This window comes from Diadema antillarum, unplaced genomic scaffold (genome assembly GCF_040938485.1).
Source record: "Diadema antillarum isolate AM-2024a unplaced genomic scaffold, OU_Dant_1.0 scf00000186, whole genome shotgun sequence".
In the NCBI taxonomy this organism is placed as follows: domain Eukaryota; kingdom Metazoa; phylum Echinodermata; class Echinoidea; order Diadematoida; family Diadematidae; genus Diadema; species Diadema antillarum.
This window is the reverse complement of record NW_027271075.1, coordinates 229,592-247,146: the sequence shown is the minus strand read 5'-3', so window position 1 is coordinate 247,146 and position 17,555 is coordinate 229,592. Positions and strand designations below refer to the sequence as shown.

Sequence of the window (17,555 nt, the reverse complement as noted above, 5' to 3'; positions counted from 1 at the left end):
TCCATGAATAAATTTGTGAAATTTAGTATGGTCCTTGAGCAGAGAAACAATACTCTGAAAAATCTGAAACAAATTGCACTGAACAGTGTTCACATAGGAGCCTCACATATTATTTCAGCAATGGAGCCGTGTATTTCCATTACAATACCACTTGCTTAACAAGTTCACCTGTGTAGAATCTATGCATGCATTCTTCTTTTGTTCTGCTTCCTTGAGCACCAACTCATTCATTCTTATGGTGAGGCTGCCATGTCATCATCATCGTCTATTGCAATTTGTTGTAGATTTTGAAAACATTTCCTTCCCTCAACCCAATCACTATAAATTCTGAAACTCTGTAATCGGTATAACTAATTTATAGTTGTTCAATGTTTAGGTCTGTAAATCACCAGGATGTCTCCTTTAAATGTGAAGACGGAATGAGAAAAACTGTGAGGTGCGGAGAAGGATGGCCTGCATGTATTTGCTGTTGCTCTTTGGCAGATCTACAACATCACGCTAAGATAAAATTCGAAAGAGTATCATGTAGGGTCATAGGAAAAGATCGAGAAATAGGAGGGGGATGGGTGGGGGATTGAGAGGGTAAAGACCAGAACAGTAAACCCGTCAGGCAAAATTTCTTGCATGCTAGGCTATTATCATAGGCAGAAAACGGAAGGAGGAGTTGGTCATTGAAGCGTGAATAATAGAATAAGTCAATGTATTACTAGTATACTATCTGCCAGCTATTATAGTACCCTGCTCTTTTTTCACCTGTGGAATGATATGCTGGTACTATCAAACCCACCGTTGTTGTCAGCTCGCGGCACGGCAGTCGAAGTTCGCTACCTCAACAAGACGGTGTTCTCCTGACTGTACATGCTGTGTAAGGTGCGCGGTATACTCAGCTCGGAGGAGAGCTGCAATAAGGCATCGCGAGGTTGCCATACAGCCCTGTGTGGAGGGCACCTTTATCAATTACATACGCCGCTCATACTTGGTGGAATAGGAGTTTAGCTGTCTACTACATGTGAGTGACGATTAATGTCGTTGGATTCATTTCAATCCTTATTAATCTAACCAATCAGAATATGAACCATTCACTCTTTAATGCAGACCTTAGATATAGATAAATGTGTTCATCTCGAGAAAAGCATAAATGGTAGGACTACCAACCACGAATTGCACACCCTATAGGACCCCAAGGCAAATGGACTAGGTACAGGAAGGTTAGACAGTAAAAGATCCTTCACTGAATGAAAATGTTCCTGCGGTTTACGTGAATGTAATGTGTATGTAAAATGATTGTAATCCGCAAAATAATGACCGCATAAGGCAATAAGAATTGACCAAAGGGTGAGATTCAATGGTGTCTATTATTCAAATTCAAACTAGTAATTGTCAGTCTGATCTGCAAAAGATCAGCGCTATACAACTCTTAATTTGAAGCAAAATGTGTGAAAGTGGAAGTTTTGCGGAATGTGAGTCGAGCATTAATGCACTTGCGTAACTAATGTATGTTATCTGTGTGTATGTAATTATGCGATATGACATGATTGTGTGTCGCATAATCATAGTAATCGTGTAGGCCTGTAATGTTTAAATTTTAAGCATTATTATGTACACTTATTACGTCTTGTTATAATCTGACATCAAGCATGATCATTAATGTGATATATTGTGTATGGTTATAATATCTATATAATGCGTGTGTATGTGTGTATGTGTTTGATGTGAGCGCGCATATACTTGTGTGTGTGTGTGTGTGTGTGTGTGATACAAATATCTCATGAGTGTAGACATTCATGTACTGATCCACCCCTTAATCATAATGTATTATGTGTATGGTTGTTATTGATAGTATAGTGATCCATTTAATCTATACATAGCCACAATATTACGCACGCCACAATAGTCATGATAGTGATAGAAGATGTATACCATCGTCAGCATTTTTTTCCCCTTTCTTTCCTTTTTTGTTTTCAAGTTCTTGTTGGAGCAAAAGACCACCGCTAACGACATAGTGCTGTTGAAAAATTGTGTAAGAAATTCCAATGTCACACTGATGGAGAGGAAAAAGCGCAGGAAGAAAACACGTATAATCCCAATGCATGTCAGAAAGCCGGAATTTCCCCTCCTGCAAAAATTAACTTTGTCCTGGGGCGTATTCAACATGTATCTTTATATTATACCCGTTCATCTGTAAGTCTCGATCTCGTCACTTGACATGTTTAAAATATACTGGTAGTAGATATACCAGTCATGTCGTTAGAGCTGTTCTGAGCTCAATGACATGACGAATATTTGAAACAACAGCAAAGTATAGTTCAAAACTCGTTATTTGTGCTGACTTACGCTTTATGTATCACCCGTTTCACATTAGTTATATCTGTTCTATGACAACTTATAACCACATACACACATATAGGCTTTTACTATATCAGTTTTAAATATAATTACTGTTCTCTCTGCCTGTCATTTCATCTTATCTATTTCATTTTCAACAAAAATGAAATCGCAAATAAAAGTTTGAATACCCATAACTACACCAGATCATTGCACAACTGTCAGAATCGAAAGACAATAATTAATGTTGCCACTTTTATAACAAATATACACTGTAAAAACATCGGTGTTAGATTTAACACCATGGGTGTTAAATTTAACACCGATCAAGTGTTAATAGAGGACCACACCCACAAGTGTAGAAAATGCACTGTGATGGTGTTGAAAAGTGTTCACCTGACACTTCGTGGTGTTAATTTGACACTGTACCTGGTGATATTTTGACACTGTACTGGTGTTAATTAAAAAATGACACCACATGGTGTTGATTTGATATTGCTGGTGTTAATATCAATGGTTTAACACCCGTCCAGCTTCAATAAGAGACCACACCAGCTGGTGTTACTGTGGTGTAAATTTATTTTCACATTTTTTTCAAAAATCTAGTATTTTAATGTAAAATTCTTGATCGTCTTGTTTAAATAAAAAATCAACAAGAAGTGCAGTTACTAAGGAACTCTTCAAAAACAGTTTTATATTTGGAAATGACACCCGGAGGTGTTAATCTAACACCATAAATAAGCACCGAAAATTTAACACCAGCTCGGTGTTCACTATTTAACACCGGACTTTTTGCAGTGTACAGAAGCAAAACGATTGCCGTGAAAGATCGCAGACTGTAAACGCAGCTTCTCATTTTGTGTAAAAGATCAATTTTAGGGTATTGTATTTGTTTATACAGATTATACCTCGGGCATGATAATACACATGCCATTTTACACAAATAGTTGTCTTTGAAGAGAAAATCGAGCTACTCTTGCGTTTGTATATAGAGAAAATGGAACTGAAAGAAAATCAACAGAAATGCCTGTAGTATAAAACCGAAGAAATCTAATGATCACTTCAACTAAAAGTTTGATGAAATCGAGCAGTGTATTGTATTTTCATTTGCTTTTAATAGAACACAAGAACAAGTGTTAATCACAACATTTCCCAAACTGATCTGCATTGAACTTTAACATTTTCCGCAAACACTTTATCTCCACTATGATATACTAGTAGCACCAATAACAGCTCCCACTAAAATAAAAGGATGTTTCACTTATCTATTTTTTTTTATATCAGAACTTGAGATAGATAACTGAATGAATAGCAAATGCATTTTGCCAGCTGTAATGTATTGCTGTTTTACGACGTTGTATGCAACGCTCCGGTGCATGCGTCCTTCCAAATTCAGTGGCGCTATTATTCTGTTTCTAACCTTGTGTAAGAATTTCATTTTTGAAAAGAAGTGTTTTCACGAGCACTGAAGCAGAATGGTATCTGAACAAAAGTTACAGTCGTGTTTCAGTTTACAAACACAGACCAACACGCACACATACACATGCACACACACACACACACACACACACACACACACAGACACAGACACACACATTCATGCCAAGTGATACGCGATTGCTACAACTAGTATAGACGTCACTTTTTTTTTATTTTTGCTTTCGTTAAATTACGGTTTTTAACAAAATTCACGCCACACTGCACGTTTTCGTCTATGAGCACGCCATTAAAGGAGACCTCTGGGTGATTTTCGGATTTTTACATTTGAACAATTATAAATTAGTTTATACTGAGGACAGAGTTTCAGAATTTATGATAATTGGGATGAAGAATAAGAATATTTTCAAAATTTAGAACAAATTGCAATGAACAAGGATGATGACATGGCAGAGCCACCATAAGAATGCATGAGTTGGGGCTCAAGGAAACAGACCAAAAGAAGAAGGCATGCATAGATTATACACAGGTGAACTCACAAGCAAGTGGTATTGTAATGGAATTACACGGCTACGATTTCTGAAATATGTGAGCCTCTATGTCATCATCCTTGTTCAGTGTAATTTGTTAAGGTTTTTCAAATTATTGTTTCTCTGCTCAAGAACTACAATAAATTCCACAAATCTGTACATGAAGCTGTTGATTTATGTACGACATGATGTGAAATTAAGAAAATCGTCTGGAATACCCCTTTAATGGCCAAAAAAGATGTAGGTCTACCGCTGTTATACTTGAATCAGGTATACGGTCGTTTGGCGCAATTTACCATGTGCAGATAAAACAAAAACATAGCACTAGTGCTTCAAAATACTTCTAGAATGTGAGTTAGGGATAGAAACAATCAATGTAAAAATTTGAACCAGTATAATCAGTGTTAGGTACTGTTAAGTATACAAAATGTGAACAATAGTTATAATGAAAATGCTTCCAGACTAAACCGTCTGCAGTTATGGTTTCATGAGAAAAATAGTTATATCTCCTTATATTTTGCGCTTTATTGCAAAAATTTTATACGGTAGGATGTTTTGTGATACAACTGACCGTATTGTGCATCAAAAGTGATATCTGGATAATTTTTTAAATCACTGCTACCAAAGATAAACAGGACCTTTGACCTATATAGTGCATGCCTCCTTGCATACTGTACAAGGCAGCTCCAAGAATCTTGATTTTCGTGACACGCAGACAAGCAGGTTTGGACAGCGTTACCATAGAGTCATATAGTTAATATTTTATCTATATAAATATATAAAATTTATCATGAGGCTAATTCACATAGTAACAGGCCGGGTAATAATGTGAGATGATGAGGTGCATTTCACTTCATGATATAGCTTTATAGACCCAATAACATATCTCGTTAGAATTTGACAATTTAGAAAAAAAAATCAAAAAAAAAATATATGCATTCTTCCATAAAAAATAATTCATTATATTCGAACAGCCGCACTCTTTATCAATAATACAGCAGCTGTTACTCGTCTTGTACAAGCTAGTCATCATTGCCCGTTCACTTTAACGCTTGGATGGATGAGTGAAAGAAATGACACATTCTTCTAGAATCAATTAAAATGAAGTGAATAGTCGATGAATATTCAGGTGAAGGTGACTGGAGAACTGATGGGAGGCAGGTAAGCCTAAATTGTTAGGCAGTGACATATTGTGTAGTTGTTCATATTATTTTCAAATTTGCTGTCCAGCTCTCTATTTGTTTTATGGGTTCCATTTCGTGAGCACTAATAAACGTGATCGTGAAAAGTGATCCCTTTTAATTGTACTCTGAATTTTCACACCCTTCCTAAGCTAGTACTAAGAAGCAACGAACTGTTTCTTTTTTACATATACTGACTCTTATAATATTATGTAAGATGTTTGTATCATAAGGTCTTCACTTCAGTTTTTAAAATATTTTTTTTTTAAATTTCCATTTTTCTCATGTTATATCATTATTATATTTTTCTCCCTAGATTTCCTTCAGTGAGCAGTAGTTGACATCTGGCTACCTGCAAATCAAATGCGTAAGGATGCCTAGCTCTGACGTCATCCCGTTGCTGAGCAACAATGAAATGTGAGTCATTGTTTGTTCAAAATTGTGTCAATGACATTTGCATTGAATAAATATAATATTAAGTGTCATTATAACGTCGAATGTTTGTGTTGTAGAAATAACTATGGAATGGCAACTTTCGATGAAGACAGATTTGTGTACTTGCTGATGATAGACAGATTTCAAGAAATGGAACATTAAAGGGGAAATCCAGTCTAAATATAAGTAAATTTGATAAAAAAGAGTAAAATAATATAAGTTCAACGGTAAAATTTTGATCAAAATCGGGTGAAAAATAAGGGAGTTATGACATTTAGAAGTTTCGCTAATTTTTCAGTAAACAGTTCTTGAACGGTCAATATTTGAAGAGCTTATTTGCAAAAGGGGCTAGATCCATTTTTGATGAAAATTTAGTTATTAGTATCACTGCACAGCATTACATTTGAGTTAGTTACAGTAAAAATGTCAACTCCAGACAACCATTTGAATAGAAATTATTGCAAAATTAGATTTAGATTTTCCATACACTTGTGTACAAATTTTCACAAACAAACCAATTTTCTCTAAAATACTTAAAGTGGATCTAGCCCCTTTTGCAAATAAACTCTGCACTTTATGAATATGCAAATGGCAAAGTGAGCATGTCATACCCTCACAACTTGCCATAATAGCTTGTAGGCCTACATACAATTTTGAAATTTACAGTTTTTATTCAAAAGCAATTATGCCCGAGGATCAAATCCTGGTATATCTAAAAGATCACTATCTTAAAGTTATTCAATCAGGAATAACATCACGTTTCATACTTCAATGACAGAAACATTGAATTTTCGTCACATTTTTTTTTTTGTACAGAATCAATGGAAAATTGTGAGGTTATGAAATGGTTAGCTCACCCATTTGCATATTCATGTCCACTGTACAAGAACTGTTTTGCAGAAATTAGCAAAACTTCAAAATGTCATAACTTCCTTAATTTTCATCTGATTTCAGTCAAAATTTTACCTGAACTTGAAAGATTTTAATATATATATATTTTTTTAGATCGGACTAACTTATATTTGGACTGGTATGACATCATCACCTTAGCTATACAGTCTGTAGAAGTGGTTGCAATTGAAATCACCGTTTAGTAAACGCACAAGAAGTTTTAAAATTCCACATCTCTTCTTATATTATTCCTGATGTTGATGGAGTTTGCGGAGTTCTGTTTACTTCACTTCACTCTGATGTGAAAGTCAAACTTGAACTCTCGCGAGTAACGTTAAAACAAGAAAAAAAAAGTGAAGTCGCGTGGCTTTAATAGTTTAGAAGCGAGCGCGAGACATTTCTTTCCATTTCCTTTTCATTTTATTTGATTTCCAATTAATTTTATTTCATTTCTAACAACTCAAAAGATTTACATGCACATATATTAACACAAAATCAGCACAACATTGTAACAAAGAAAAATACTGTAAATTGTACTTAGACTGTGTCCTGTTTCTATATAAATGTATGTTACTATCGATTGCTTCAGCATTAAAAAAAAAAATCAAATCATGCGACATCCGATTTGATGTAGACATGGTAGACTTATTGAACCTTTCTATCAAACGCACGTTGAGAACATTGGTGATTCCACGCACACACGATTTCCACAGTAATGAACCTATAGCTGAAAAACCCTTAGATCATTCTCGGGTCGTTTGTGTTGAGTTTATTGCTGAGTCACATTTTCTCATTCAACTGCAGTCTCAGCGTAAATAGGATCTTTATATATACACGTATATGCACTGCAGAAGCATCGTATTTCAACCAGCAGATGTGATTAATGACTGATCCAAGAGGTATACGTTAACTTCACCACCAGCGCATAATATAGCAACATAATCCAACAATAGGCCTTGATGGCACTTCAACATAACAAACAGCAGAAGACAACGCTCAATCGTGCAGAGAGCTTTTTAAGAAGGGTGTGTTTATATTCCACTGAGTATATAACGACATGCTAAGCTTATGATATCATAAGTGATCGCAAAACAGAAGGAATTTTAATGCTTTGATAAAAACAACAACATGCCTATAACATGATAGTGAAGTAATAAACACATCGATCAGAAGTACCATTTCAAAGGAATACTAGTACACTGTCCTGATGATGCCAGAATAAACTATTATATATAGAAAACGAAGATGAGAAGGAAAAAGATTTATGAGTGTTGTGAATCTTTTCTTTGTGGTTAATGAAAGGAACATTTTAAGGATGCACCTAACGGGGTCGGAAGTTCTCTAATTGGCTTTAAACATGAAGGCTTGACCTCTTTTTTTTTTTAGGTGTAGGCCTACCATACAGACCCGTAACTAGCAATTTCTGAGTGAAATATATCAGCATGTATAATATCCTACTAGGCCTATAGCTGGTAACTGTATGTATACCCGTGTGAAGAGTTTTAGCAGAAAAGTATTTTGCAAATTATAGTCAAGCTGGTCGGTGTACATTAAGACTGAACATGGAAAGGCTTGAGTTGTTTGAATAATTTAATTTCCTTCTTCCCATTATTAACACACGCCTCTATGGGAGATTATTTTACAGGTGCAAAATCTGTTAACAGAACATTAGGCGTTTTCACATCAGCCCGATAAAAATCGAAGCTCGAGATATTTTTCGCGATCATTTCATTTCCTATTCACATTAGACCGAATATTATCAAATAGCGCGCTAGTTCGCATTAATTATCCTGCTATTTCGGAAATTCCCGAGTTGGACTCGAGAAATTTTCTCGATCAATTAGCGCGCTAATTTGTATTCACATTATAAAATAGCGCACTATTTCGTGATGGGGTTAACTGCCCAAGTCAGAAAATAGCGCGCTTTTTCGAAACATCGGGCTGATGTGAAAACGCCTAATGTCTGGGTCTGGAGGGGGTAACAGTTTACAGTGACACTTAAGAATGACAATGTAATGACAATCGTTTCATTTGAGCATGGGAAAAAGTATAAAGGCCATATAATTATGATGCAGATGAATAAGAGATAAAGGGCCCACATTCATTTATAAAACTATCATTAAAAAATTAAAAAAAAAAGAAAAATCTTTGACAGTATATGAACCAAAGGGGATTGGTGAAGAAACTAGCGACCTTTATATGAAATAATACTTTATTATGTAAACATTGATGGCGCGATTATTATATTCAAAAGCCTAGAATAATAGCTAAATGAAAAGGGGTGAAACTTTTTTTTTTCTAAATTCATACAACATATTCTTTAACTAATTATGATTGATTTCTTTAGTCTTTCAATATAATTTAGACACATTCTAACAACGCTACCTCTGGACGTCATTAAAGGACAAGTTCACCCTCATATAGACATGTGGGTTGAGTGAATGCAGCAATACTAGTAAAACACGTCAGTGAGAATTTTAGGAAAATCGGACAATCCGTTCAAAAGTTATGAATTTTTGAAGTTTCTGCTCAGTCACGGCTGGATAAGAAGACTGCTATAGCTTGTGATATATGTGCTATTCTTACAACGATATAAAGAAAGTAGAAAGAAAATTCGACATATTTTCGCTTTACTCGCATAACAATGGAACACTCGACTTCTCTCTTTCAGAAGGCAGGGGGAATAATATTGTCCTTAACGTACGTCTGTATAACAAGTTGAAGAAATGCGCACTTTTTTTTCAAAAAGTAGAGTTTTGTGAAATTCTCTTTTTATTTTCCTTATATAGTTGTACGCATGTGACATCATACACTGTAATAGTCTTCTCATCCAGCAGCTGTGACTGCGTAGATGCTTTAAAAATTCATAACTTTGGAATGGATTGTTGGATTTCCCCCAAACTTTCACTGATGTGTTCTACTAATATTGTTGCATTCACTCAATCCACATATGTATATGAAGGTGGACTTTACAAACCTAGACCTATGGATTTCAAGCTCGCTTTTAACTTCGAGTCCCTTCTATGAGGATAGGACCATAGGGCCTATATGTGTCACGACTGTTTTAAGTCCTGTCATTTAGGCCTATTCTTTCTTTCTGTACTAAAGGCTTGATAATCTTTCCACTTGCTGTTTCATCACATTTCCACACCGACATCAGCAGGTCGACTTAGACCTCAGACGCTTCTTATACCCTTATCAGTCATACATTCATTTATCATGCATCGGTTTTTGTTTGTTTGTTTGTTTGTTTATTCGTCTGTTTTGTTTTTTATTTATTTATTACTTTCCCGGCTACGCATCCACTATCGCTCGCGTTCCGCAGTGTTACATGCATGCATGCATGGTGAATATCATCGATTCTTGCCCACACGGTAAAAGACCAATGAGACTACAATAATACAAGCGCACACATTCACGCAGCTAGTGCACAAAGCTAAAGCCAGAATCTCTAGAGAGAGGAACACGGCAAAAGAATGTAAATATTACTCTGTTATTTTGTGGTAATTTCTACGTAATTATTTCATCATTTTTCTTTCTTATGAGAAACGATATACCATTGCTATAGCTTACAAAATGGACGTTTTCTTGTGAAGATATAGGGCCTATGCTATGACTACGTATTGGCAGCCAGATGGCATGATGATCACGAGTATGTTCGGCGTGTGCGATCCCCAGCACAGATTTCAATATGTCGAACAGGTGTGAAGCACTCGGTCACGAGTGACATGATTAGTTTACGTTAACAAAAATTCCCCTAAAAATGAACATTAAAACTTACTGTACAGGGTTTATGCCCAGGGTTTTTGAGATTGAGGTTGAGGCAATTAGTAAAAACTTACGCTGAAAAGGCAAAACGAACAAATTACGGAGCATACTTATTATACACAATACTTTCTGCTTGTGTACGGCCACGGCAAGACTAAACTGGCGCTGCAGCACGGTTCGCTTTATATAGACATTTGTCACCCCAGCGTGCGACAGCTTCTGTGGCGCAATCGGTTAGCGCGTTCGGCTGTTAACCGAAAGGTTGGTGGTTCAAGCCCACCCAGGAGCGAAAGTTCAATTTTTTTTTTCTTCACATTGTTTGTATAAAATCATTTTGTTGTTCATTGTGTGTTTGCTTGTGTTTATATTTTTTTTCTTCTCTACTTTTTCTTCATCTCTTATCTTTTTCCCTGTAATATATTTGATTATTCTTTTTCCCTTTCTCTTCTTTTTTATTCATTCTTCATTATTATTATTATCATTATTATTATTATCATTATTATTATTATTATTAGTAGTAGTAGTAGTAGTAGTAGTAGTAGTATTTATTCTGTTGTGACCAACATCTTTAATAGATTTTTCTCCATAAAAAGACGGACATGGAATAAGAAGTTTGGGGTATATCAATCAATTTTGTTTTCGAAACAGATTTCATTCGTCGCAACCATAATCAATATAAATATCCAAAGTTTCCCGCTGGCCGGGACCTGAACTTTCATATATTACTTTTTAACATGAAAATAAAAAAAGATAGAAAACAGATGGTTGAAAAATACAGCTTCACATTAAGTGAAGATTTTCGTTAAGAAGTCGGTTGTCTTGATTTTCAAGCCATCCTTTGTGTTTCTTGGGAAGTTAGATCATTCAGCAAAGCTAAAATGCAAGTCCTCGTCTGATACCAACAAGATTGTAAATTTTGTAATTCTATTTCAACAACACTATTCTATATCCTTAGTCGACCAGCACTCGACAACCTGACTCCTGTTTTCGAATACAAACAAACGCCTGTTGAAATCACATTACACTGTTCTGGATTCAATGTCATGAGCCTTAGTACAGCATTTAGCTTATTTAATACAATACTTGTATATCTAACTGTTATGTAGAAGACATTGTAAGCATTTTCTCCACACTTTTATAACAAAATTTATAATTACCTTGATACCAAGCTCCGATCCCATGTAAATATGTAAAATAAGCACATGTAATATCAGCTGTGTTTTGGCCGGCAGTCACGGTTCCCTCATATCGATAACTCATCTTGCCCAAGCTATTAAATCCATTATCAGTGTAAAAGTAAAATGAAGATCGTACGCCTTCAGAGAGCATGGGATATGCTGGGGTCATGTAATATTTACAAGAGGATGGGGCTTTCAAAACCAACCGTGCCAGAGTAGTGTAATACGCCTATACTCATGTTCAAGTATTCCTTGATATCAGTAAGTGACCATTAGCAGGTATAACCTTAAATGTCAGTCGACACGGCGACCAGACGACAGAAAACAAGGAATCGGTGACTTTTTAAGCTTGAGTTTTCTCCAACTATTGATTATAATTATGCCACCATTATGGAATGACATCCTCAGATGAACAAAAGTAAGGTACGAGTTTTAACTATATATTGCGTTCGTGTTGCTTAGAGGCTACTAAAGATTGCAATCAGATATTGTTATTCCATTTCGTGTTATTTTATAACGAAATTTGCTATCAAATCAATGATTAGTGTGCAATTTGAACTGATTGCTGCCAAATCTAATATTTAAAGGTATTGTTTACCGTAGGGAACAGTGATTTTAAAAATATTCAAGATATCACATTAATTGATTCATACGCACCTGCGTATGTGTAGATCTGTTCTATAATATCACAAAACATCCTACCATATAAATTGTTTTCTATAAAGCCGAAAATATAAGGAGATATCACTGTTATTCTCAATAAAACATAACTGCAGACGGTTTAGTCTAGCAACATTTTTATTATAACTATTGTTCATATTTTTTTATTTAACAATACGGTACTTAACATTGATAATACGGATTCAAATTTTTACAGTGGTTGTTTCTATCCCAAACTCACATTTTGGAACTATTCTAAAGCACTCATGCTGGGTTTTTGTTTCATCTGCAAATGGTAAATTATGCCTTTAAGACATGCATGCATTGTATCCAGGTAAGAGTTAAAGTGAAAAATAAGTGAAAAACTGACATTTTGGCCAATAAAAACTATCTGTATATTACTTGTTCTAGTTTAGTATAGTTTTGGTTAAACATCTCAAATTTGACTTCTCATTGCAGTGTATCTAATAATGAGAAACCAACCAATGGGAATATCATTGGAGGATCGGGCAAAAATCACTATGGAGCAGCGAAAAGCGCGGAAAGCTCATACTACGAGTTCACCCCCGTTCTGCTCTCTTGGGAAAACGTGGTGGTGCGGGGAGCAGCGAAGCGGAAGAGTGGTGAAAAAAGCAGCTGGTTGAGGAGGAACGGAAAAAAAGACGTAGAATACGGAGAACTTGTTGAATCGAAGGAAATTCTCCGAAGTGGTGAGAGCATTATTTGATTTGATTAATTTTACCATGATCATTTTAGCCACTTGCAAATGTTTCTGACAAAATGACACAGCATGTTCCAGTGGTTTGATTACGTTTTTGGAGCAAGCTATCTAATAATCATATGAATATATGAAGGAATAAATGAATGAATGAATGAATAAACGATCGAGAGAATAGATAAGTAAATCATATTACAAAAGAACGAAAGAAAGTAAGAAAACAAAACACGAAAAAGTATTTAAAAAATAAATGAGTTAACGAAGTAAGTTAACGATTTAAGGAATAAATGAATTTACATTCGATGATTCGATTGATGACATCAAAAACCCGATATATAAATTATCATTAAGAAGTCATCATTTATACAAACATTAAAACTTTTGTGCTTTGTTAATGTTGTTTTTTTTTTTATTTCGGAACAGGGAAGACATTTATCTCCATGATTGGAATTCATGCTCATAAAATAATTCCACAAACTCTGTCTTTTTAGTGGGTCTCTCCATTTTTCGCACCTTAAGTAAGGTTATACATGGACTTCATTTCGACCACTTCTGTTTCTTTTAACTACAATGTATAATTACTATAAAGTCCTCAATTATTGTAAAGTCTTTTCATTACACAATGTTCTATTTACCTTATTCTCTGTTATCAAAGGAAGTGAAACATATATGTTTTGTAATCGAAAAATGAAACAAACTTTGAATTGAAAGAAAAAGAATAATACTGACAGCTTTCCACTCACGTCTTGTTCTCTCTGAAGATAGCGTGCAAATTTTTAGAAGCGATTTGCACTCATTAAACGATTTCTATAATAATCCTGTACCTTGTTAAGCAGCTTACACAACGAGCTTAGAACAAACAGAAGAGACCACCAGCATATATTAAGTAGAGGTTTGTGACTTTATACTCCATGTACTAAGTCTCTCTTGCCTTTGTTCACAGTTACTGGTATTGCAGAACCGGGAACGCTTACCGCCATTATGGGAGCCAGGTAGCTATGACCCCCTCCGACCGTCCCCCACCCTCTCCCCTTATAACACTTAATACCCCATCCAATTTCCAGTCATTATCTTTTCCCATTCCCATCCCTCACGTCGCCCAAGTCAATGAGTTTACCACAGTCCCCCTTTCCACATTGCAGGCGCCATGCCTTTTTTTTTCGCCATCCTCTATTTACGACAATCCAGTTCAAGTTTAATTATCCTGAAAATTCTTCCCCATTTCCATGAGTAACAGTATCAATACAAGCAGACTGTAGTCGGTTTGCAGTCTTGTTTTGAGCAAAGTATCCCTTCTATGCCTTTCTGCGTGATAAAGATATAAAACTGGCGAATGAAAATAATCGCAACCGACTTGTTGCTTTTATACTTACGGGTATTGTGTCCAATGCATTTACATCTGTGACGTACTATGGAGAATGTTTTTTAGTATGATTGTAGAAGTTAATAAGATGCGATCAATACCACGTCGAAGGAAAGAAATAGATTCAGTTAAATTTAATTTTGCTTTATTTCATCCAACAAAAAGTATTACAAATACAAAATATACCTTTAGTAAATCATGTTTTTAACAAGTTGTACAAAGTCAAATATAGTACCGTATTGCCCTGGCTTTGCGAATATTCATTTCCGACTGTCATGTAAAAATTCCTTTCATTTAACATGTTTTATATTTCGATGTAGGATCATGGTTTTATGAGTATGTTTAATTTTCCATCCTTCGATCCACCATCTGAAAATATTTTCATCGTTTAAGTGGCGCGGGAAAGACAACGTTGTTGAACACGCTGAATCTGCGCAGTCGCGAGGGTCTGGAAGTCTCCGGCAGCATCCTAGTAAACGGCCGTCCCATTGGTCACCAGATGGCCCGCCTTTCGGCCTACGTCCAACAGGATGACTTGTTTCTCAGCAATCTGACCGTCACGGAACATCTGACTTTTCAAGTGAGAGATAACAAAATAAAAATATATATAATAAACGGAAAGTGAAAAACTATATTAAAGAAATTGGTTGTTTAGATGATTTTAAAATAGATATTTAAGCAGACTTCAAAAAAAAAATCATTTCTCTCCTTTCGTTCTCTTTAATTGTTTTTCGTCTCCGTTTCTTCCTTTTCTTTATAATATATATTTCCTCTTTTATCTTTAATATCGTTATCGATATGTATATCATTAGCTATTGTTATCGTTGTTATATTCTCGTTATTTTGAATATCTCATTTTTGTTACTACTAATATCTTTACTTTATGCTGCTAAAACCCATGTCTGCATGTGGTCTGGTTATATCCCTACTTAGTCAGGTTAGTGACCAGTAACTTTCAAAGGCAAAGTACATCGATATCCTGTATGATACAATTGATCCACACAAAAAAACACAAGAAAGTGATTGAGTACTTTTGATCTTTTTTTTTTCACAGCCTCACCTCAATAATCAGCGCTCAGGAAACTTATAAACATTATACAATTTTCTTGGTACAATTATGTTGTACATACAAAACACTTTTTTCGCAAGCTATACATGGCAAAATTCCATTAGTAATTTAGATTTGAAATTCAGTTGGCAAAGACAGCTTTCTGTTGTGTCTCTTATGCTATAATAAGGAGGGATAACTGCAATATTATTCTTTCGTGCTCAAAATCATTCAAACTCAAATACAAATTCAAAATTAAATGTGCCACATGAAACCTCTAGAGCTTTGAACAATATTCCATACTATCCTCAAGCTCATTAAGACTATAGTAAAACATAGCTAAATATTGTTGTTCTTGTTGTTGTTGTTGTTGTTGTTTATAAGTTTTGTTTTGTTTTGTTTCTTTTTTGTTTCTTTTTTTTTTACATTGCTATTGCTGTTTTTATTTCACCCATGCCCTCCTTATCCAGGCCTGGGTTAGAATGGACAAGGAAATCCCCATGAAATCCCGACTACGACGTGTTAGTGATGTCATACGAGCGGTGAGAACCGTAATGATCATTACTTGCATTTTCACAATCGCTAAATAAAACTAACGCGCAAATTTATTAGCTCAACTGTCAATCAAAGAAACAAAGGCGTGTAAGCAACGTAGTAATGGTGTAGCGTACAAAATATTATGTAGCTTATTTATAGCTTCTGTGGCAAGCTGTTCAGCCTTTTTGTAATTCAGACCCTAATGATCATAGTAATAATGGGAATCAGATTCAAATTTAAACATTACCATGTCTTTATAATCTGAAATATTCATTCGTCTCCCTTTGGAATTAGGATATTGTCAAAGGTACCGTTATGAAGCCTTTCGAATTCTAAAAAATGCATTACTATAAGTATGATTGAATAACAATGATCTTTCGATAGGATTATGATTTGAGCTGGTTATATCCTCATTTCTGTCTCATTTTTATTTTTCTTACTTTTTACTTACACCGATCGAAACGACATAAATGTCTGGATCAAATAACTCGAAATGAAAAGCCTGCAGAAGGATGTCAGCTAAAGATTAAAAATTACATGTCATCTCGATTGTGCTTCTCTTTTGCTCTTTCATCACACACACACACACACACACACACATATATATATATATATATACACGCACACACACAAACAAATAAACAAAATAAAACAAAAATACGCACTAACCTGATGACAAAACAGCTTGGTCTTAGTAAATGCGCCGACACCGTCATCGGGAATCCAGACCGAGGCATCAAAGGAATATCTGGGGGCGAGAGGAAGAGACTGTCCTTTGCTTCAGAGGTAATTTTCTTCTCATTTTTTTTTTTATAATCTCTTCATCCATTCTTCTCTGTCTTCTTCATTAAATTGAATTAAATCAAATTAAACTAAATTAAATCAAACTGAATAGAATTAAAATCAAATTAAATTGAATTAAATAGAATTAAATTAAATTAAAATAAATCAAATCAAATTGAATAGAATTAAAATCAAATTAAATTGAATTAAATAGAATTAAATTCAGTTCAATTCAATACACTTTAATATCAATCAAATTCAATTCGGTTAGATTGTGCTTTACTTCCATCCGACAAAAGGTGATACGAATTCAAAGTTTATTTGAAAAATCATGTCGTTAACAGTTTGTAAGAAATACAAACCATTAGGGTTTCAAAATATATGAACGAATGATTATGTCATGATAGAAACAATTAATGCATACTGTGCAATGGTGGCAAAAAGTACATACAGCGATGGAAATCGTGAAAAATTGAGCTTGTAAAACGTGGGTCACTCCGTTGACTCGACACTGCTCGAAAAACAATATGCCTAAATCATCTATCCAAAATATATTCATTACGTGCAGCTGGAGCATTTCATAACCGATTTATATGATGCAGGTAATATATGAATATATTCATGTTCTCCTTGATCCCTTTTCCAGTTATCTTCACCATTTTTATTAATCTTCTGTCTCTTTTCGTCTTATGTTCCTTGGG

At 34.9% G+C, this 17,555-nt stretch overlaps 1 protein-coding gene and 1 non-coding gene across 2 annotated transcripts in view; both read left to right on the top strand.

Moving 5' to 3' along the window:
* Positions 1-945: 945 nt before the first annotated feature.
* LOC139723315 (protein white-like) overlaps positions 946-17,555 on the top strand; it is a 31,034-nt gene continuing 14,424 nt past the window's right edge. Inside the window, exons 1-7 of the mRNA XM_071634576.1 lie at positions 946-1,009; positions 5,790-5,890; positions 12,865-13,115; positions 14,067-14,115; positions 14,880-15,066; positions 16,005-16,076; positions 16,756-16,857. Coding sequence (XP_071490677.1) covers positions 5,847-5,890; positions 12,865-13,115; positions 14,067-14,115; positions 14,880-15,066; positions 16,005-16,076; positions 16,756-16,857 — 705 coding nt within the window. The 5' untranslated portion in view covers positions 946-1,009; positions 5,790-5,846. The remainder of the gene's footprint in view (positions 1,010-5,789; positions 5,891-12,864; positions 13,116-14,066; positions 14,116-14,879; positions 15,067-16,004; positions 16,077-16,755; positions 16,858-17,555) is intronic.
* Trnan-guu (transfer RNA asparagine (anticodon GUU)) lies at positions 10,783-10,856 on the top strand. Its single transcript has one exon. It is a non-coding gene; the product is annotated as a tRNA-Asn (tRNA).